The sequence below is a fragment of the Sphaerodactylus townsendi genome, linkage group LG12 (assembly GCF_021028975.2).
Source record: "Sphaerodactylus townsendi isolate TG3544 linkage group LG12, MPM_Stown_v2.3, whole genome shotgun sequence".
Taxonomy (NCBI): domain Eukaryota; kingdom Metazoa; phylum Chordata; class Lepidosauria; order Squamata; family Sphaerodactylidae; genus Sphaerodactylus; species Sphaerodactylus townsendi.
In genome coordinates, this window is record NC_059436.1 from 9,859,384 (window position 1) to 9,880,629 (window position 21,246).

Sequence of the window (21,246 nt, forward strand, 5' to 3'; positions counted from 1 at the left end):
AACAGTATGAGTGCTAGAGCTTGAAATGCAGAAATCAAAATCACATTGCTTTGTTGACCAAGGAAGTTCAGGCAGCCTTCTGCCAGACCTGGCCAAACCAAAACAATGCAGGAGTCAAAAGCATACTTCTGAGTTCAGACAATGCTATGAGGCTTGAACACATGTGGTGTACTGTAGTTTAGTCAGCAAGCAGGGTCCTTCTAAGTCCATTTAATCCAACCTACAACCATAATTAAAAATAAGAGGCTTGTATATTATATGAGTGTATCCTTTATATAATAAAAACATTTATTGTTATTTATAAAGAATTACGCGCTAGAAAAGTCTGCAGTCTAATCAGACTGCTTCCAAATATCACATGCAGAAGCTTTGTGTGGCTGCTGTAATACCACATAAAACACCCCATAACAGTACACAGGTACATACCAAGATTTTAAAAGGTGAAAACATTATATCAGAAGCCTGGCTTCCTGCAGATGGGAAGTGTGTGGATCAGAAGAGCATGGCATCCAAAAAGCCCTGCTTTAAAATCTGTTTAAAATATTTTCCTATCAAAATTAGAATAATTTGTTCAGTAACTTTCTGGCTCAAGTTATAACAATGGGGAAGGAAGCTGAACCATTTCAACAGCCTTCCCTGCCCTCTTCCCACATTCAAATCGTGAACAGACTCTCTCACACTTAGCTACTATCAAATAGATCAGGATTTTGTTCAATTCTACAAGTAGCTATTTTTTTTAAAAAAAAATCTTAGAACATGGTAATTTGGCTGAATTTCTTTACATGCAAATATTCACTCATGAGAACATGGCCGGTGATCATGATTGCTGGTGAGGTTAGCTGTCCTTCTGGAGCGATTGCATGACCTCAGTTGCATTCTTACAGTCTACAGGATGAAGAGAGCTGCCTTGAGTCAAGGTGAGGCTGTTCCCAAGCAAAATGAGATGAGCAGAACGGAGAAGTTGCTGCTGCTTAAGCCTTGAAAAAGCAAAACCTCTGGAGTCCAAGGTGCTGCATTTGATTGAATGTCCCTGCGAAAATGGGAACATTCATCCAGACTTTGATCGATCCATGGCTTCTTCCAAGACTAATTCCTTATGTGGTATGCATAGAATGTTATGGTACTGTGGCATCTTGCAGGAGACCAAGATTGGTACAGGAGGGGAAAGGGAGGACTACCATGGGGCAGGCCTCCTCTGTGGTTCATTTTAACAGGGATTTAGGGTCAAAATGCAGAGTTTGTTGGGCATCCCTGCATTTACAGAATCAGGTGTTTGCAGAAGTCTTGATAGAACAGTCAGAGGGAAAAGGGAAGCACCATCGTCTTTTAAGAATTCTTCTCAGAACGGGCATGTACAGTCGCAAACGTATGAACTGCGAGTCTTGTGTCTGAGCCTCCATCAAAAACGTTACAAGAGGAGATCACAGATCTCAAGGCGTCAGCATATGCTGGAAAGAGAAAAGAATAGCATTATGTAACCTGGATGCAACTTTACTCTGCTGGAGTAAGCTCCCTGAAGAATTATTCTGCATTTTGGTTTTGCTTGTCAAGTCAGTAACAAAACAATGAAAGTAGCTCCAGGTTTTGCCAAAGGCATTTTTTTTCAAGTGGAGAGAACATCTATAGGATTCAAAACTACCGAACTATAATGCGGGTTCTGATGTGGTTTAACTGAGCAGCAGGAAAGCTTTTAGCATAACCAAGGAGAGGATAGCGTTACTTAGACAACAACCTTAAAGAGGCAAAGGATGCAGCTTAAAGGCTGTGTCAAATACAATGTACCTTTATCTTTTACATTTCAGAAAAAGGTATACAATGCTTCAAGCTCTTTATGGGATAAGACATATACTTAGTTTAACATAAGAAGTTTTGTCTATAATGTATTTGCAGATTTGTCTAACCACATTTTAAAGGTCTATACTATTTGAAGAGCAGTGTATCATGTTTGTTTATCACAAACTGGTGTCTATGTTCAAAGAACCTACACTAACAACGCTAGAATGATGAGTAACATAACAGGGAAGGAATTTAAGTCTGGACGCTATAAAATGAAACAAAGCATTTCTCATCCCATCCATTAGAAACTGTTTCCAAGCCTGAGAAACATGTCACATTCTCAGAAAGGTTTAGCTCTGAAACACTTAGAATCGTTGAGTTGGAAGAGCCACTGACTTATGATTTTGGTTCCTTCACAGTAGTTACTCAAAGTATAAAACTGGCACCATCTGTTAAGTTTTTTAAAAGCTGCTAGCCATGATACCAGTATCTAAATCCAAGCCAAGTATGTAGAATATGCTTGTAATAAGGGTAATAATACAGACTTTAGAAGACCATATCTACCTTTATGATTTTTATAAAACACACAGTTATTTGCACAGCTATCAGGATGACAGTCCCAGAAATCTGACCCACAGAAGCACAAGGAAGGCAAGCTGATATTGTACATTTTGATTTTCTTCTCCATCTGAGCCCGTAATGCTTCTACATATCTGGGGGGGGAAAAAAAATGTTGTATGTGATAGCAGTAATTCAATGCCAAAATGGACGTGTCATCCAACCCTTCTGTGTTGACTCTCACAACCAAAGAGGACTGCAACCACTCCCAACTTGGCCGTGACTGGTTGGAGCAGATGCAGTAGCTTTATGCTCCAATCAGTCACAGGGATACTGGTGGCTAATGGAGAATCACCAGATCTTTTGGAATCTTTAAACTCAGAATTATTAGCTACACAGCACAACAAAGCCTGGGGAAGGGAAATCAGCATGTTTTTTTGAAAAAGTGGACAAACACATAAATACAGTAACTCAGTAGACTTTATATACTTGGACTTCCAAAAGGCTTTTGACAAGGTACTTCACCAAAGACTCCTTGGTAGCAGTCAAGGAAAGGTTTCTTAACTAATAGTATTCCTGTGGTAAAAGGAGTGTGGCAGGGTTGCAATTGGGCTCCAATTCTTTTTGCACTCTGTTTAAATGATCTGAGTCCCTTCTTGTTGAAAGTGAACGTAATGGCTCCATTGTTAGGGGGGCATCAAATTAATACAATGGGTTATGCTGATGATGTCTTACTATTAGCATTGACAAGGCAGGGCTTGAGAAATCAAATTAAACAATTCATTAACTATTGGCTGCACAAAGGTTTACTTCAAACCAACTTGGAATTCCCAATTGTATATCCAACTCAATCATTAGATCAGAAATTGGACTGTGCTCTTCACAATCAATCACAAGGAAATATGCCATTAAGGTGTGGCTAAAAATATTTTTATTTGAGCTTCCAAGTCAACTAATGCATCTAATGACGCAACATTTATTTCTATCACCTAGTGCAAAGGCCTTTTATGATAAACTGTGAAAACTTGGATCTTCACTAGATGATAACTTATTTATTATTCAGGAAGCCTTCAAGAACTATATCAAATATAACTATGTCCCATGATTGGTTTGGGTTACTGATTCATGTAGTGTTCTCCCTTATATTATGGTTATAGCCTTTATAGTTGCGAATTATTTGATTACTATAAAAAATCCCAAACACAGATTTTTAATCTTTCTAGTGAAATGTAATTCACTTACAACAGCTGCATACACAGGAAGGTTTAAAGGTACTCCCTGGACTGAAAGAAACTTTTCTTGTGTGCCTGGAGCTATCGAGACCATATCACAGGTGTTGGTACACTGACCTCAACTTACAGTAGCTAGGCATGATGTATTGGGATCTCTCATTAACTCTGCTGCCTTGTGATCCAGTAATTGTATTATTTTGAAATTGTTATTTTTTAACAGAGATGGCTGGCTAAGAGCTACCACCAGATTTAATGTTTAAATGATCTTAGAACGTATTGTATTCCCTTGTTTTTGTTTTATTTATAATCCTACCAACTTATGGTTGAAAGAATTGAAAATAAAATTTGAAGGATGAGTGCGAAGAGCTCCAGCAAGACCTTTACAAATTGGGCAAGTGGTCAAAAAATTATGCATGATGGAGCAAAAAATCCCCAATTCAAGCATACGCTAACCAGTTCTGAACTTGCTGAGACTGACAGGGAAAGTGATTGTGGGAACACACTGGATAGCTTAATGAAAATGTCAATCTAGTGTGTCACGGCAGTGAAAAAAGCAAACTCTGCGCTGGGGATTATTAGGAAATGGATTGAAAATAAAACAGATGATACGTCCCTATAAAGATCTATAGTACAGCCTCATTTGGAATACAGGGTACAATTCTGGTCACTGCATCTCAAAACGGACATTGCAGAGCTGGAAAAGGTACAGAAGAGAAAACTCAATGATTAAGGGATAAGAGTACCTTTCCTATTAGGACACACTTAAGATTCTGAGAAGAAATAACTTGGGGGCGGGAAGAGAATGATAAAGGTTTACAGAATTATACACAGTTGAAAGAGTGGACAGGCCTTTTTCCACCTTCTCTCAAAATCCCACAACTCAAGGGCATCCAGTGAAGTTGATAGGTTGCAGATTCAGGACAGACAAAAAGAAATATCTCTTTACTCAACAAGTGATTAAATTGTGGGATTTGCTGCCAGAGGATGCAGTGATGGCCACAGGCATAGACGGCTTTAAAAGATGGTTAGATAGGTTCATGAAGGATAAGTCTATCAGTGGCTACTAGCCATAGTGACTCCACATTCTGAGGTAGTAAACCTCTGAATACCACTGCCAGGAGGCAATATCAGGGGAAGGTTTTTATGCTCTGTTGGCTACTATGTGAGACAGGATACTGGACTAAATGGACCACAGTTATGAACCACCAGGGCTCTTCTTACGTTTGCAGTTTTACCTGGGGTCTAGTGGGACTCAGCGAACTTTGCTAGTGCTGGGTCCTACAAGTGAAGTTAACTTCTGAATCTTGCATCTCAGGTAAGCAAAATAATCCTTGCTCAAACATATCACCTTGCATATTCTTTGTGTCTCTGCTGTTTTGCTACAATCTTTTCCTTTTCTTTCATGTCCTCTAGCTTAAGCTGTTCCAGTTTTTCAGAAGCTTTCTCAGTAGAGTTAGGAATTTCATGGGAGGTAGCCTCCTGCATTTTCTGCTCCTCTGCAAACCGCTGGTGCTCCTTTTCTTTCTTAATTCTGTGGACAGAAATGGAATTTCAGTCTTTCAAAGTGAAAAGGGTCAGATGCTTACAGCGCAGGACTATGAGCTAGAAGGGCACAATTGCACTCAATTCTATTGAGAATTTCTCATGAAAAAGAAAGGAAAAACAGTAAAGGCTTATTAAACAGGGACTATTATTCCTCCTGTCTCAGAATTGTCAGCCCTTTGAAAGAATGATGCTGCACATGATTGAAGATTTTTTTCTGTGCAAAGTGTTCCTGCCCATGGACCTAGGTGATCTATAGATGCCTGGGCCATCTAGTCAGGACAGTCTACATTATGGGGGTGGCATAAAAACTACTTCAATCAGTGGTTGAACCCCCAGGAAAAGCATTCTATACATGCCAAGTATAATTTATTGAAATCAGCAAGAAAGCCGTTTATCAGACCTGACTTTAAAGAAATGCAGATTGCTGGGGTTTTTTTAAAAAAAGCTATTCATATACTATATGGAAAAGTACTAGAATTTAAAGGAAAAATATTTGCTTAGCAGCAAAGCCTATGGCCTTTCAATCCATCTTTCTCTCTGTGTAGTTATTCTGCAGATAAAGTATTTACAGAGACTTTATTACATCTTTGTAACACTTCCTCCTATAAAAATACTATAGGAATAATGCCACGTTAACTTTACTCCGCACAGATTATAAGCAAGTTCACTCCCACAGACAGGAAGATTCCACAACCAGTCGCCCATCACGTGCATTGGTTATGGCAGTGCCTGATGCTTCACGTACTTCTGTATAATCACATCTTAGTGCATGCTCCTTGAGTAGTACCTGAAAGATCCTTCTACCCCCTGTTTTTTAATAAGAAATAGTAGCCATTCAATTAATTTGAAGAGGGGTTCTGCTCTTTAAAAAGAAATCTGACAGTGGCCATCTAATGACATGACTTTGATTATTAGAAGATCTGTTCAAGAACAGTATTAGTTCAGAAGTTATCGTTCCAAGTAACCTGCAACCATTAAGCAAAGTTTTGTTTCAGTCATTTATTTACAAGTGCCTCCAATGGGAATTAAAAGGCTGCAGGTGTAAAGTTCATTACTAAATGCATGCTCACGGGCTCGGTTATCTCCCAATCGTTTTAACCTTCCTTTGATAAGATTTTGGTGACTCACTCATGTTGGAAGGGCAGGGGGAGGGAGAAAGCTTCTGAGGTCAGCCATCAAAAGGGATAATCAAAAACGTAACAGGCTCATAATGCAAGTCCCCTTTGATCCGAGTATTCTTTAATCACATTGTGGTCCTACTTGCTTTTACATTTCCTATTTGTAATTATAAATGAGATTATAGGTCCTGTCCTGTTCTTGTGCCTACATGACCAACTTTCATCAACCTGGGAAGTGAGGCCAAGGACCACCATAGGTAGGCTCTAAGAAGTAGATTAATTGAATCCCTTATTAGTCTTGATGAAACTGTCTAGAACAGCTAAAGTTGACTAAAGCACCTCCAAGCATTGACAAACTGAAGACAGAACTAATTGTAAAAATGGCTTGCAATGCAGACTGGAAAACATGATGCTATTCTGCTATTACACCTATTAAATTGACTGTTGTGATTTATTAGAGTATCACCACCCTATGTATCACAGCCAAAATGTTACTCTCTCCTATGCACTGTTCAGTTCTTACAAATGTTTTGCACTGGTGCCAGGCCCTTGGATTCAGCAATCTGAGCAAACTGGCGAAAAGGATGGTAATATATTGTATTGCCTCAAAAGCTGCAGGTCAGGAGGCAGTGTATAAATATTTTAAAGAAACAAAGTACTTGTCCATTTTCTTCTGCCATTCCTTCTGCCTTAGCTGCTCCTTAACTTGTTCTCTTTCGATATCCATGAAGAGACGCCTGTATCTCAGGTACTGGTTTTGACGCTACAGGAAAAAGGACAATCTCAGACCAATATTGGGCAAACCTTGGAACTGATACTGAAAGATACCAGACTCTGGATGGTACATAGAGAAATAGGGAGCCAAGAAGGGAAGAATTTATGCTACACTTTTATAATCTCATAACAGCCTGTGTGTTGTTGATACTGTGTTCTGTCACCGAAAGTGTACCTGTAAAGCTCAAACTGGCTACATGGGACAATTACTGTTATGGCCATTATCATTTATTGCAGCAGTTAAAATGGAAAAAACATGAACCTCCAGCAGAAAGCAGTTCCCTCTGCTGGCCAGTATTTATATCACAGAGCTGCACTTCACCTTTACTCTCATTCAAGTAAGATGCACGTTTCAAAGGTGCTGTTTCTTATGCTCTTGTGATTATAGAATCAAAATCCTATACCAGGTGCTCAACCCATCTGAAGTACAGAACCAGGAATGAAGCACTGTGCTTTTATTTTACATTGCCAATTTCTTCAGTAGACTGAAAAAGTTCTACTAGACCAAAGGGAACTGTAGTCCATGAGAATCTGATCACGCAGAAACTATCTTTCTACACACAAGAAGCAGTGGCTTAGAAACGCCACATCTAAAATCTTTCAGAATTTGAGATGAATCATACCTTGGAAATTTTGCACTTCCCTGATTAACTGAGAATTCTGTCATCTGTGAGCAGACAACTCAAACTGCCCCCGGCCCTTTCAGAATCTCTTTCCACAGCACTATTTGAGGTGTTTGCCTTTGCTTCTTAAGCCATGGCTGGTGGCTGTCAAAACTTTATGCATGTGGTGCAATCTCTACTACCCTAAACCTGTCAGTCTGGCAAGTTCAGTATCCCTTTCAAAAGAAGCTGTGAGACAGTCTGAACCAAGTTAAATCTAAATGCCAAACCATGGCTTACCGTGATGTGATTGGTCATACAATTATTTCCTCCATTCAACCACAGCAAGCTAATAAACAAATCCCTGGTCTGAGGCAAAATGCTTTGCCTTGCACCAGAAAGCTATGGTTTGTTCCCAGTTTGAAAAGCAAGCACAAATACAGTTTATCAGTTTGGATGTAGAGGCACCAAAGGAGTTCATGATCAATGCATGGGAGAAAGTGGAAAAGGGATCCTAAAGCTCCTTTCAGGCTTGATCTCAAAATGAGAAACTGCAGTCTAATATCAGGATAAGCTGGCCCGTGCACTGAGGTCAAGTGGGGAGGCCCTCCTGGTGATCCCTTCTGCTGCCAAGGTATGGTGGGAGGGGGCACGCAGGAAGGCTTTTTCTGTGGCAGGCCTCAAGCCTCCCTGTGGAAATTCGCCAGGTGCCGACACTTTATGGATTTCAGCGCCTGGTTAAAACCTTCCTCTTTACCCAGGCCTTCAGTGTGGGACCCCCAGGGTCCCCCGTATTGATGCCAGCTGAAGGGTGGGAATGTTTAATGGATGTTTTTATTGACTATTTTAAAGGATGTTTTTATGGTGGATTTTAATGTTTCGTGTTGTAACAGGTCTTTTAACCCCATTATGTAAGCTGCCCTGGCTGCCATTTATACTAGGGTGGAGTATAAATGGAAGAAATAAACAAACCAAGCTAAAGAATCATGCCTGCAGCCTCCACGGTCTCACATTGTTTTCCCCTAGACGCCACCTGCAATGTGATTTGATCGAGGTGTCCATACCTCCTTTCTCAGCTCTTCTTCCTCCATTCCAGGCCACAGGACGAGAGGAGCTTGGGTTTCAGCACCAACTGCTGAAGTGCCAGCTGAAGTGGAAGTCTTTATTATGTCGCTACTAATCTGCAAGTAGGAAACCAAAGAAGAAACAAACCTCAGCACCTTTGAGAAACTTAAAATGAAGTTTAACCTGCAGTACCTTGTTTTTCCTTTAAACATCACCTGACGTTTTATATAACCAATTATGTATTTTTCATAGCCACCATGGGCACAAGCAATCCAAAAGCACGTATCATAGATGTCAGTGGGAAGACTGATTTCAATGGGACTTTAGCTAGTCCCATATGATTTATAATAATTGAAATTTGTTCCATAAATGAATCAATATAAAAGATGAAAAGGTGATCTTTAGACCCTTTACAGTACAAATATCAACATTCACATCTTAGGGGGTTTAGTCGCGAGATGCCATCTGTTACTGTGCTGTATAATTAGTACGCTGCGTTTTAAGGGGCTTAGTTTTAAAATGTGCAGCGTCATAATTTATTTGTCTGATTTTATTTGTACTCTGCCTGCATATTCTATGCTCACCGCCCTGAGCCCTTCGGGGGAGGGTGATATATAAACGTAATAAATAATAATAATAATTATTATTAGTAGTAGTAGTAAATTACGAAAACATTACACAAAACACAAGGCATGAAGTGACTACAATGTACGGTGTACATATATCAAATGATTAGATATGTATAATTCAGCAAATTATTTACATCCCTTATTTCACCCAACTGAACTAAACCACAGCAACCCCCAGCTACCATTTGAACTGAAAATGCAGGAAAAAAGCCATTAAAAAGCCTCTCCATTCCTCTGACATCAGATCCAAAGAAAGTGACCACTCTTCCAAAGTATTTGCGAAGAGCCAATATCTTATATTAGAATAAGTGGGGTGTTGGAGAAAGCTTACTTTTTCAAGCTGGATTGTATAGTAGTCGCCCTTGCCACCTTTTTCTGGTTTCTGCATTCCCTGCTCTTGCACTCCTGTGGCAAGCCCATGGTATCCCTTCGGAGGAAACTCTCTGGGATAATCCTCTTCTGTATTTACTGCAGTTGTTGTGTTGGATTTTGCCTTCTAAAAAACCCCCCAATATAAGCAATATTTCAAAACAAGGATTTCAGGTGAACTGAACAGGAATGATGGAAGTTGAAGATCAAGACAGGACTATACAACAAAGAACCCAAGTGGCCTCCCTCAGACACATATCCCAACCCCACAGTGCTTCTGTGTGAAAAATCATGTTCCCACCAAATTCCTATGAAGACAGAGGATGGAATCATTTACAGCAAAACACAGGTGAGTGAGGAAAGTTGAACCCTTCACTCAAACCAGTCACCTGTTTTTATGAGTTGATTTAATTATAAGTGTTTGAGTAGGATTCCAAGACCAAAAGTAACCCCGGCTACCCATCTCCCCCAATTAACAATCCTTTAAAAATCTATTTGTGTGGAAAAGAAGGGCACATGTGAAGAAACCATACAGCTCCCATTCTCACCCATGCTATGCTTCAAATCCCCCCCCCCCGCTTGACCTGAGTTGTGCTGTTCCACTTCAACTCTAATTGCATCTTCCCACATTTTCAGAGAAAAGAGGCTTCATTTTCTAAAGCGCAAGTTCATCAACTGTAATTACCACATCACAATTGAAACTTCTCATCTGTTTACTTAACATTGTAAACCATATCATGCAATGTAAGATAATGATATCTTATCACCTCCAGCAATTGCGTAACGGGGAAGATAAAGCCAACACTTCCGGGATGATTTAAGTGGACTGTGCGGACTTGACAGCAATCCTAAACAGGTCTATTCAGAATCTGACTCAGGTCTACTTAATGGGGCTTCATTTCAGAAAGGAGTCTTAGGAATCTCTAGTGAAAAATTAACATATGACTTGTGCTTTCAGCCAGCATTACTACTTAGATAAGGATATTTTATCAGCTCATATTCAACAGTAAGTTCGAGCCTTCAAAACATTCATCTGAGCTCTTGCTCCTTAATTACGCAGAAATTACTGAAAGGGTAAAATCCATTTTATTCTTTTATTGCTGAAATTCATGGCAGACTGTCTAGCTAGCTTAACACAGAAGGACACAACAGTGCAATATTTTGAAGCACAACAGAAAAGCTGGAAGTAAATTTGCCGGCTGAAGCTCAGAGATCACACCTTTACATTTCAACAGTTCAGCAGCAGTGAGAGAATGCAATCACAGCTTGTCTAGTACCACAAACCCATCTACTACATCTGTTGTTAAGCAATAGGAGAAACCTGCATGCTTAAGTAGGCATGAAGAAAGTTATTTATAAGCTCCACGTTCTTCTTCTAGGAGACTGTGGTGGTGTTTTTAAAAAAGGAATAGCTGGATAGCAGATGCACCAACATTTATGGATGCAGTGAGGCAAGCAAAACAGTCATTCTCCTGGCAGTCTGTCAGACTATCAACTTCCATTCTCCCAAGCAGAGCTTCTCATGAAATATCCACTTCAAGTAGCACTGATATGCCAATCTACTTTCTGTTTATTAATTTGACAAAAAGTTAGGGGAGAGGACCTTACAAAAACAGAGTGCAAATTCTAATGTGATAGCTATATGGCAACAAAACGGTGGCTGTGCAAGTCATAACAAGAACACATTTTCACCCCATACTAAGGACTCATTTTGTTCTAACAGCCTGTTCTTAAATATGATTTCTTTGGAAGTAACTCTCAGTGGGTTCACTGGGACTGCTTTCCTGTCAGTATGCTTAGAATTAAATCCTAGATCACGCTTTGCAGCTGGCCAAAATCAGCAAAGGCTCGCCTCCTCTCATACAAGTTTGCCTGGCTGTTACAATCACTATGAGAGATCATACGCCGTGCCCCCTCCTTCAAAAGAAAGACTGGTGGTCACAAGAGACTGGACATTTCCTACAGGTGGTGCCTTGTCTATCAACTTCCCTCCCTGCATTCATTTGCCTGGTGTTATCATTCTGAGTTGCTGGCACGAGATGAAAACATTTTTAATTTTTTCCGGCATTTAAAGATAATGTTGTACCTGGCTCATAACTGCTATTTTCTTTTCTACAGTGCAAAACTAGAAGGGAAACCATTGAGGAGGTAGCGAGACCCCAGTAACAGCATTTACGCCAGCACAGGAGTACTTACAGTGGTGTTGGGCAACCGCACACAAGCACAACACCTGGGTGCCAGTGCAGCCTTGGCAGCAGTAGTCCTTTGGGCAGGAGTCTGTGCCAGTGCTGAAGGGGGTATTCCCAGGGCCAGCTTTAGGTAGCTTTCTGAGCCCTTTTGGCCTGGGAATGTCCCCATTTGCAGGCAGACTTATGCCAGCAAAATCAGCAGGACAGCTCATTGAGCTGAATAGACTGCTTTCACAGGGGAAGGGGCAGCATCACTTTTGGCTTGCTGTTTATGGCACAGCAAGCTTCTTTGGAGGTGGTGTGGCAGCCCCATTCCCAGCTGTAGCGCAACTATCCCCATTCTCAGGATTGCACTGTAACTGATGTTGTATTCAGTTGCCTATTACTAATCATCATAGAATTTCCAATGATTCTATCAGATTAGGTTTATTTCTGTTTCTTAATCACAAAGGCAACCTAAAGAGATAAATACTAAAGGAACACTGGCAGAACATAGCAAAATAGCTAATTTTCTTTAGAACTCACCTGTGTATTCAGAGGGTTTCCCCAAGAACCTCCAGGCAGTTCAGAAGGAGGGTCTCCTTCTGATACAGTCTTGCAAGAAGCCAGTCTGAAACGAACTTGCTGCACAGTTGTTCTTACCTGCCAAAGTGAGATATTAACTTTATTTATAGATATTTTTGCATCCTACCCTTCTAAAAGAACAGGGAATATCTGCATAGTATGCACAGAAAATATAGCATTATGGAGAAAAACATCCACATTCGTCAATTACCTCTCATGTGCTGTCAACTGGAAGACAGCAGTACAATGTTACTGAAATTATAAGCAAAGTTTGCACGACCTTCACTGAAAGCAGACACTCACACTTTCGGCTTGTTCTGAGAACTGTGCATCTGGCATTTCTCCTTCCCACTGCTGCATGTTACTGGGGTGCTGCACACCAGCAGAACTGCAAATGGCAGAATTTGTGTCGCATCTGTATAAACATGTGCTTTTCTTGGGAGTTAACTGAGGTGCAGAATCTGAAAATCCTATCGCAACAGAGCCTTCTTTTAGAGCCTACAGGGTGGAAAAAGGACACTGAACATGACAAAAGGTACAGATCCAACCATATATGTTGTCAGTTTTTCTGGGACTTCACATTTGATTAACTGGCCTTTTAAGGAAAGGTCATATACATGCAGTAAAGAGAAGCAAATCTGAACATTAGGAAAAACTGGCTTACTGCTTCATATGATTTTTGAAGTTGCTGTTTTTTTCTCTGCTTAACGTGCTGGTTCACTCTGTGCTTGACCTGTTCTTGAAAATGTTTCAGAACCTTCTCTTTTTCTTTTTGTTGCTCTCTGTATTCTTCTTCAATGACAGCTGCTGAAGTCTTAAAAAACAGACTTGATTTAGAAAAAAATGATGTTTTTTTATGAATCAGTTTGAAACGGCTCACAATAACAAAACCTTAAAAATATAAATTAAAATCCAGCATAAAAACATAGCCCATAAAAATAGACAGCTGACAAGTTAAAATAACAGTTTCCAGATTATAGTAGTGTTAAAAAAATGAACCCCTTAATTAAAAGTCTGGGTGAACAGAAATGTTTCAGATCGATGCCTAAAAAAAAGCAACATGTGTGCCAGAGGAGCTTAAGGAGAATGGCATTCCACAAGAAGGTGCCACTACAAAAAGGCCCTGTCTCCAGTTGCTACTTGCCTCACCCCTGAAAGCAAGGGTGCAAAGAGCAGTCTTGTTAAACAGATCTTAACTGGACAATATGGGAGATTATGGTCTTTCAGGTCACCTAGCCCTAAACTGTTTAAGATTTAAAAGAAAGAACCAGCCCTCTTAATTGTGCCTGAAACAAATAGGCATCCAATGCAGATCTTTCAAATCTGGAACGATATATTTTAGGCCTGACAATAGCCTAGCCGCTAGCATTTTGGATAAAGTTTCTAGACCGTTTTCAAAGATGGTTGCATATAAACAAGTAATCGAACCTGAATCAGAGCATGGATCACTGTAGTAAAATCACACATTTTGAGGAACATCCATTGCTGGCATATCAGCTACAGTTCATAGAAAGGAACTGCAATATGCAATAAAGTATGCAAGTATGCAATAAAGGAACTGCATAGAAAGGAACTGCAATATGCAATAAAGTATGCAAGTATGCAATAAACGAGTGCTAGGCCTCCAACTGTAGGCCAGTATCCAGCGGTATCCCCAAGCTATGAATCTGCTCCTCCAAAGGGTGCGCAACTCCATCCATGACAATGCGATTCCTCTATCCTTGAGTAGTTTTGTCACTGACCAGCAGCACTTCAGCCTTGTCTAGATTGAGATTCACTTTATTGATCATCATCAATTTCAAGCATCCCTTGTGTGTTTGATTACACCAGGAATAAACAGAAAACAGCACAATCCAACAGTGAGCCTTAGGCAAATTTCTGATGGACCACCCAGTGGGCTGCAGGAACACCCACAGAGAGTGATGGATTAGACAGATCCTAGTCTGATCCAGCAAGATACTTACTTTTACAAGCAAGTGCACCTTGGAATCACTTTAAACAGATCAGTTATGCTTCAGCTACTAAGAAATGCTCAGTATGCATGCTTACTTTGCAGATTTAATGACTGGTATACTATGGAAGTAAACACACACCTGGAAGCTAAATTTCCGGGAAAGGCCCCTCACCCCCAAGGTACACATAGCACATGAAACTTATATAATAGCTCAGCTCATATATATAGGGAACTGCTAATAATTACAGATATCAAAATCTAGTCCAAGTGGGGTCATAGCTCAGTGGTACAGCACATGTTTTGCACAGGTAATATTTATTTATTTATTGTATTTGTATACCGCCCTCCCCGAAGGCGGTATTGCCGGTTTAATTCTCAGAACTTCAAGTTATTATTACTGGAACTAAGTAGCACTTCTCTCTGGTCAAGACTCTGCACAGCCGTTACTTGAAAGAGTGGCAAACACTGGATGAGAAGGACAAATGGGATGAGACCGCATAAGGTGTCTCCATAGCTGTGTGAATTTAGATAAGATGTTGCTCTAAATACTGCAAAAGAAACAAAATATATTTCTCAGTACTCACAAATGCCAGGCTTTCCTCTTGATCTGCATCTTCTGGGGCACCCTCCACCCAAGCCCCAACAGGTGCTACTGGATGGCTCCTCTCTGCTAAAAACTTCCACTTTGCTGCTGCTGGGAAAGGTCTCCCATTTTCACAGAAAGGTAGCTCTCTGGTTTTCCTCCAGCGACGAACTTGCAACTGCTGCTTCTTGGGGGGTAACATCCCGGACACAAGCCACTTTTAAAGCCAGAACTCTTGGACAACGCCTCTGCACAAAACACAAGAGCATGTGTGAGGGCATTGATCTATAACGCTGCAACCGAGAGACACAGCAAGGAACACACCACTACTGACAGCAGACTCCTAAGCACATCTTACTCAGAATCCTACTCAGGTCTATTCAATTAGGCTTTCCCCGGAGAAAGCATTGTCCAGAGTGCTCTGTAAATCTTAATGGATGCTATCCATTGCACAACTGGACCTGCTCCAGAATCTTTACCAAAAAGCTTACCTTGCAGAAAACAAGTGGCTGAAAATTGACCAATTAGCATTAAGGGAATTCAGGGGCGCATGCATGGTTCCTGCCTTCTCCCTTTCATCCTAACAACAACCCTATAAAGTGGATTAGGCTGAGAGAGAGTGGCGTGTCTACGAGAATTGACCACGCTTCAAAGCAGAAGAGATTTGTGTCTAGGTAACTCGATTCACATTTCACTCCACTGTTCTTTTAGTCGCATACCCAACCGGCCAGGCAGTTTCCAAAAGAGAGCCAACCCTTCCCCTCGTGCTCCCCAACAGCCCTCACTAACCGCTGCCATGGCAACCGCCGCCCCCGATCCTTACCGTTTAACTCCAGCGGCAGCGCCTGCCATGGCAACCGCCGTCGCCCAATGTTAAAGGGTAGGGGAAATAAAACTCTACCAACCGTCACTTTGAAATCACGCGCCTTAGACGTCACACTTCCGCAGAGGAGCGCAGCGGCCCCGCCCTCTTTTTTCTTAGCCACCAATCCGGCGGAAGAAGATGAGAGGACGTCACCTTCGGAGACAAGCCGAGGAGAGCTTGACGAGCGCTCGGCCTTCTTGTGCACGATGCTGGGGTTAGCCCCGCCCTTGGAACGATAGACACGCCTACCCAGTGTATAAATAAGAGATGTTTGCCACTGAGGCATAGTATTTGCCATTAGGGACATAGTAAAACTAATTCTGGTGTTAAGATTTTAAGTAAATGTTAATTTACTTAATTTACAATTTATTTAATTTACAATTGAGTTGCATTTTATTTGCTTGGATTTGATTTTAATTATTAATAACTGTGTATTAGATCGAGTTTTATGATGATATATTTTATTATTGTAAGCCGCCCTTACAATAGGCAGCATATAAATGGAAATAAATAAAAAAATAAATATTGGGTAGGGTGTTTTGGGGATGCAATGGGTTGTGTTTGCTAAGAGATAGAAGTAGACGAAGGTTGTTTTATGAGCAGTACTTTGTACTTGCTCAGAGTCATTTTAGGGCTTAGGCTGTGGCTTAGTTATAGATCATTTACTTTGCAGATGGTTCTAAGTTCGGTTGAAAAGTAAAACAGAAGCCACGAGGGACCTAACAGTCTTTATTTCAATACGTGTTTTAATGAGTACTGGTCACTTCAATAAAATATGTATGGAAATCAGATTTAGAATTCTCATGAGGCAGATGACAAGGAGGACTTAAGGCAAAGGGTTAGTTCTGCCATGAGTCGAGGGTACCCACTACAGTGATGAAGAGGTAATCCCTGTGGCATTTAGGGCCCAAACCCATCCACTTCAATTGTGCTCAGAACTGTGGATGTTTTTATTTGGCATCCTTGTAGGGGTAATCCCATTAATTTCATCCTTCCTCTGAAGGAATGCTGCTGTTCCCTGCTGGACAGTGTATTTATAATGTTTCCATCTTTGGCACTATACTTTTCTTGTCCTAGCTGACAGCACTTGGGTGTCTTGGGGGCTTTTCTGATCACAGCAACACATCAAAGAAAGGATAGCTGAGCCAACTAGAATTAAGGGCTGCGGCACTCAGAAAGATGCTGACTTGTTCCAGAAAACAAAGCTGTTTGTGATTTTTTTTTCACCGCGTGGAGGCAGGGCCAAGAACTCCAGCAGAAGAGAGAAAGAGAGTGGAAATCGGTTGTTTTGGTTTAAAACAAAAATTTTAAAAGCCTGGGAAAATTTCTCCTGAAAAAATGTCTTTAAAGGGATAAATTGGAACACTTTGGGAAGAACTCAGCAGCCACCCAGGGCTGTGAAGATGCCCACCATGAAGACGTTTCCTTCAGGAGATTTGGAACCTACAAGCAATAAAGAGAATGATTCTCACCAAATGAGCATTTGGGAAACCCACCAAGCCATTCCCACCCTCACCTTTAATCAGCCATTTTAGAACAACTGGCACTTTCTGTTTGGTAGTAAATACTGGATTTTATTAAGTACAACAGAGCTGGAGCTGCAAATGCATCCAGCTCACTTCAGCAGTTGGCTGAGTTTTGTAACCGTGTCCTATTCAAAAAGTTTGGGACAGCACAAAGGAGATTTAATTGGCATGTCGGGGCTGGAATGCTGGCCTAGTTAGGCTGGAAGATGGCTGGTAGAACTAAGGCAGAAATTAAAAGCGACAAAACTAAACTGGTTGACAAACTGACAAAATCAAAATACCTGTTGGTTGATGGTATTGTTTCATCGCTGCTTGCCATTAAGGAAGCTCTTAAATCTGGAGCTGCCAAGCTAGCAAAATGTTTAGTTATTTCTAATGAAGCTGGTTGCTGCTAGAGCAGTATTTATTTGGCTGTTGTACATGCCTGTTTTTGCTGCTTTTAAAGCTATGTGTATGTGAAACATTCAGCCGCTTTTCCTGTGAATGAAAGAACGTGAATTGTGTTGTATGGCACAGGCTCTTAGGCTCAAGTGGTTATTTTTCTGAATAACTAATGTAAACAGTTGTCAGGAACTTCTGTCATCTAAGACCAAACCTATAATCTATAACAACCTACAACAAATGAAGTAAAATATATCGATGCATTATTTTATCCTGTCCTTCCTTCAAGAAATTCAGGGTTGCATGCATAGCCATCTTTTATCTTTATAACAACCCTTTAAGGTAAGGCAAGAAAAACTGTTGTCAGGCCACCCAATGTACTTTAGGGGTGAATGGGACTTTGAATCTGTGTCCCCTCAGTCCTGGCCCCACTGGTCCATTATACTGACTCTTGGGTAGTACAGTGTACAATTCTAATAATTTTAAATTATTATTGTTATTCTATATCTGATGTGCCTCGAGTTCCCTTACCCTGGCTTTGAAGAAGCAGGTCAGTGCAAGGGTTTATTTTTATTTATGTATTGAATTCATTTATACCCCACTTTTCTCCTCAGTGGGGACCCAAAGCAGCTTATATAATTTTCTTTGCCTTTTTTTCTTCACAACAACCCTGTGAGGTATGTTAGGCTGAGATGGTGTGACTGGTCCAAGGTTACCTAACAAGCTTTCATGGCACACGTGGGGATTCAAACTTGGGTCTTCCAGAGATTAGTCTGACATTCTCAACCACTACACTACATTGGCAGTCACACCCTGTCACACCAACTACCCAGGTTTCCATTGGCATGACTGATTCTACAACACCAGCCCCAGTCACTTTTCAGATGATGATTTTTTTTCATGGATAGGGAAAAATAGGAGAGAGGGTGCTTTAAAAAACAAACAACCCAAAAACTATTTACTGCCTTTTAACCCAAAGGACTTTGCCGTGCTGCTCTGTTAAGGCTTTTGCATCATCAGACTTGCTGCCAATTTTAATTTTCAACTGAGGCTTTTCGGTGAGTCAAAAGCATCTTCTCTAAATGCTACTGCTGACTTCCTCTTCATTTTCTGCTTTTCCCCTCCTCCCATAACTCCTATGTTAGACAGGCAAGAGAGAGGGAAAGCTGCAGACCTTGGGTAAACTGGTATTTTCTCTTGGTTCTACCCTTTGACTCTGCTAAGTCTGTAGAGTTGACAACCTCCAAGTAGCACCTGGAAGTCTCCCACTATTGCAGTTGATCTCCAGAAGACCAAGATCCAGTGTGCTGTAGAGGTTAAGAATGGTGGACTCTTATCTGGAGAACCGGGTTTGATTCCCCACTTCTCCACATGAGAGGCAGACTCTGATGAACCAGGTTTGTTTCCTCGTCCTACACATGAAGCCTGCTGGGTGATCTTGGTTAAGTCACAGTTGTCGCCAAACTCTCTTAGCCCCTACCACACAAGGTGTTTGTTGTGGGGAGAGGAAGGCGAGGAGTTTGAAAGTTGCTTTCAGCCTTGACAATCACAAATTTGTACTTCCACTAAGGGAACCAACTTCTCCCTGCTGTAATCACCATCTTCAAAGTGAAAGTCATTCCACAACTTCTTTACAGAACAGATGTGTAGATTTGTGCATATAATAACATAATGGAACATCCACAGTCTTTGACAGGTAACAGGAATGCCTATATGTGTTAACTGTTTTACCATGTGTGCGAAATGAAACAATCCCCTATGAATACTAAAGCCTGGATAATCACCATCAAATATTGGATGAGTGTGTTTTTCAACCTTTGAGCCTATTGTACCTCGATCACATTATAAGAAGACGCTGTCATTGGAAAAGGAAATAATGCTGGGAAAAAGTTTAGGCAGCAGCAAAAAAGGAAGACCTAACATGAGATGGATTGACTCAGTCGAGGAAGCCACAACCTTTTGTTTGCAAGTCTTGAGCAAGGCTCTTAATAATAGGACATTTTGAAAATCATTAACTTAAAGGGTCACCATAAGCTGGAAGCAACTTGACACAGTATTGACATACAACACATGCAATTCCAGAGTGCAAGAAAATTAAATAGAAGTTGGTTGCCAACTTCTGGTTAGAAAATCCCTGGAGAGTTTGGGATGGAGTCTGCGGGGGAGGGAAGAACCTCTGCAAGGTGTTATGCCATAGAATCCACCCTCCAAAGAAGCCATTCTCTCCAGAGAAATTGTTTCAATGTAGTTTGATGACCAGCTGTAATGCTGGGAGTTCTCCAGGCCCCACCTGGAGGCTAGCAACCCTATTTGTAAGCCTTGTATGTTGCTGGTCTAAAAACCTTTATTGGGGGAGGGGGATTCCTATTTTAGATAACTGATGTCTCTCATGCCTGCAAATGCCACATCCTGTGCAGAACCCGGTTTTCAAGTTGTTGTATCTACTTGCCTGGAACAATTTTGCCATAAAACTGACACTAGAAAAAGCTCTGGAAGGTTTGAAAAAAACAAATCAAAATGACCAGAGCTCTTTTTAAGGCCAGGATATGCAAATAGCTCCTATAATTTGCCTCGCCCACCTGCTGAGGTATTCATTTGAGAGTCCTGTGGGTACTATGTGGCATATATCAAAAACCTCCTGAGCGGCTACAGAAAGGGAATCTGGACTTTTTGCTTCCAGAAGCTTAATCAAACCTTTGCCCCAAATTGTTGAAAACTTGGGGAATATCATTTTGGTTTTGTTTTTATTTTGTCATTTTTTTTCACTTGAAGGATAGTTAACTTATCCTTCAAAACAGAAGATGTAGGGCTCATGAATCCAGAAAGCATCAGGTCTGACCAAAAGCGAAGAAAAGAGAAAACAAAACCTCACAACACAAAGAGCTCTGTTCATTGAAAAGGGACTTGGCACTGGGCTCAGTGGTAACAGAACAACTCCAAGCGGTACTAAGGGACGTGCCCGGAGTGGACAAATCATGCTAATTGTGTGCAAGAGGGACCGAAAACTAAACCCAAAATGAAGAGGGGAAGGCAAGTCTTGTCCAGAGTTCTCAGGGCTCCTGGTTTCGTGCACTTAGCTTGTCTTTTTATAATCTACACAGGTAGGGAAATGGCACTCTTTTCTAAAGCTTTCGGGAAGGGTGGTGAGGTTTGGCAGAAACTCTTGGGAGAGGGAATGAGGCTCGGTTCAGATATGTGTGCACGTTGCTCAGCAAACAGGTGAGGATTCTTCAAAAGGCACCTCTGAGCACCTGCTGTTGTCCCTCATGAAGAAAGGTTTGGATTTGGCATATTGAGAAGGAATTACGGTAACCAAAAAGTTCTTGTTGGTGCAGATTATTTGATCGGTGCCTCTGAAATTGAACACAGAGGGGCAGGATGAACATTTGGAACGGGCGGAGCATCTTGCAAAATTTGAACAAGTTTTGAAAACAAAGCAGGCAGATTTGGACACGTTTATTGCAAAGATGAATTATCTGAGAGATCCATTGTTCAATGCTGGTCAGTTGCAAATAT

General features: G+C 41.0%; 2 protein-coding genes across 5 annotated transcripts in view; one reads left to right on the forward strand and one right to left on the reverse strand.

The window, feature by feature from the left end:
• Nucleotides 1–252: 252 nt before the first annotated feature.
• Nucleotides 253–15,894, reverse strand: CCDC15 (coiled-coil domain containing 15). Of its 3 annotated transcripts, none has more exons than XM_048511957.1 (11): nt 15,864–15,894; nt 14,960–15,206; nt 13,086–13,235; nt 12,725–12,919; nt 12,383–12,499; nt 9,631–9,795; nt 8,670–8,786; nt 6,889–6,992; nt 4,915–5,097; nt 2,341–2,489; nt 253–1,448 (listed from the first exon to the last, which is right to left on the reverse strand). In XM_048511957.1, the coding sequence occupies exons 2-11, from the start codon at nt 15,158–15,160 to the stop codon at nt 1,327–1,329; spliced, it is 1,503 nt and encodes a 500-aa protein (XP_048367914.1). In that variant the 5' UTR covers nt 15,161–15,206; nt 15,864–15,894; the 3' UTR covers nt 253–1,326. The 3 variants fall into 3 exon arrangements, with proteins under 3 accessions (XP_048367914.1, XP_048367913.1, XP_048367912.1); XM_048511956.1 differs by having other exon boundaries at nt 15,782–15,881; XM_048511955.1 differs by lacking the exon at nt 15,864–15,894 and adding an exon at nt 15,450–15,675.
• A 4,498-nt stretch (nt 15,895–20,392) lies between these two features.
• The window catches only part of HEPACAM (hepatic and glial cell adhesion molecule), a 32,991-nt gene continuing 32,137 nt past the window's right edge, over nt 20,393–21,246 (forward strand). For both annotated transcript variants that reach the window (XR_007245944.1, XM_048513265.1), the window contains exon 1: nt 20,393–20,831. Coding sequence is in view for 1 of the 2 variants with exons in the window: in XM_048513265.1 (XP_048369222.1) it covers nt 20,747–20,831 (85 nt within the window). In the remaining variant the exon portion in view is untranslated. The remainder of the gene's footprint in view (nt 20,832–21,246) is intronic.

Bases quoted from the DNA above. Each gene is read 5' to 3' on its own strand.
- CCDC15 (XM_048511957.1), bottom strand. From the start codon at position 15,160: ATGTTACCCCCCAAGAAGCAGCAGTTGCAAGTTCGTCGCTGGAGGAAA. The intron at 13,236-14,959 runs GTGAGTACTGAG...CTGTTTTTTAAG, and splicing joins AAGAGGAAAGCCTGGCATTT to ACTTCAGCAGCTGTCATTGA. The intron at 8,787-9,630 runs GTAAGCTTTCTC...TCCTACTTGCAG, and splicing joins ATACAATCCAGCTTGAAAAA to ATTAGTAGCGACATAATAAA.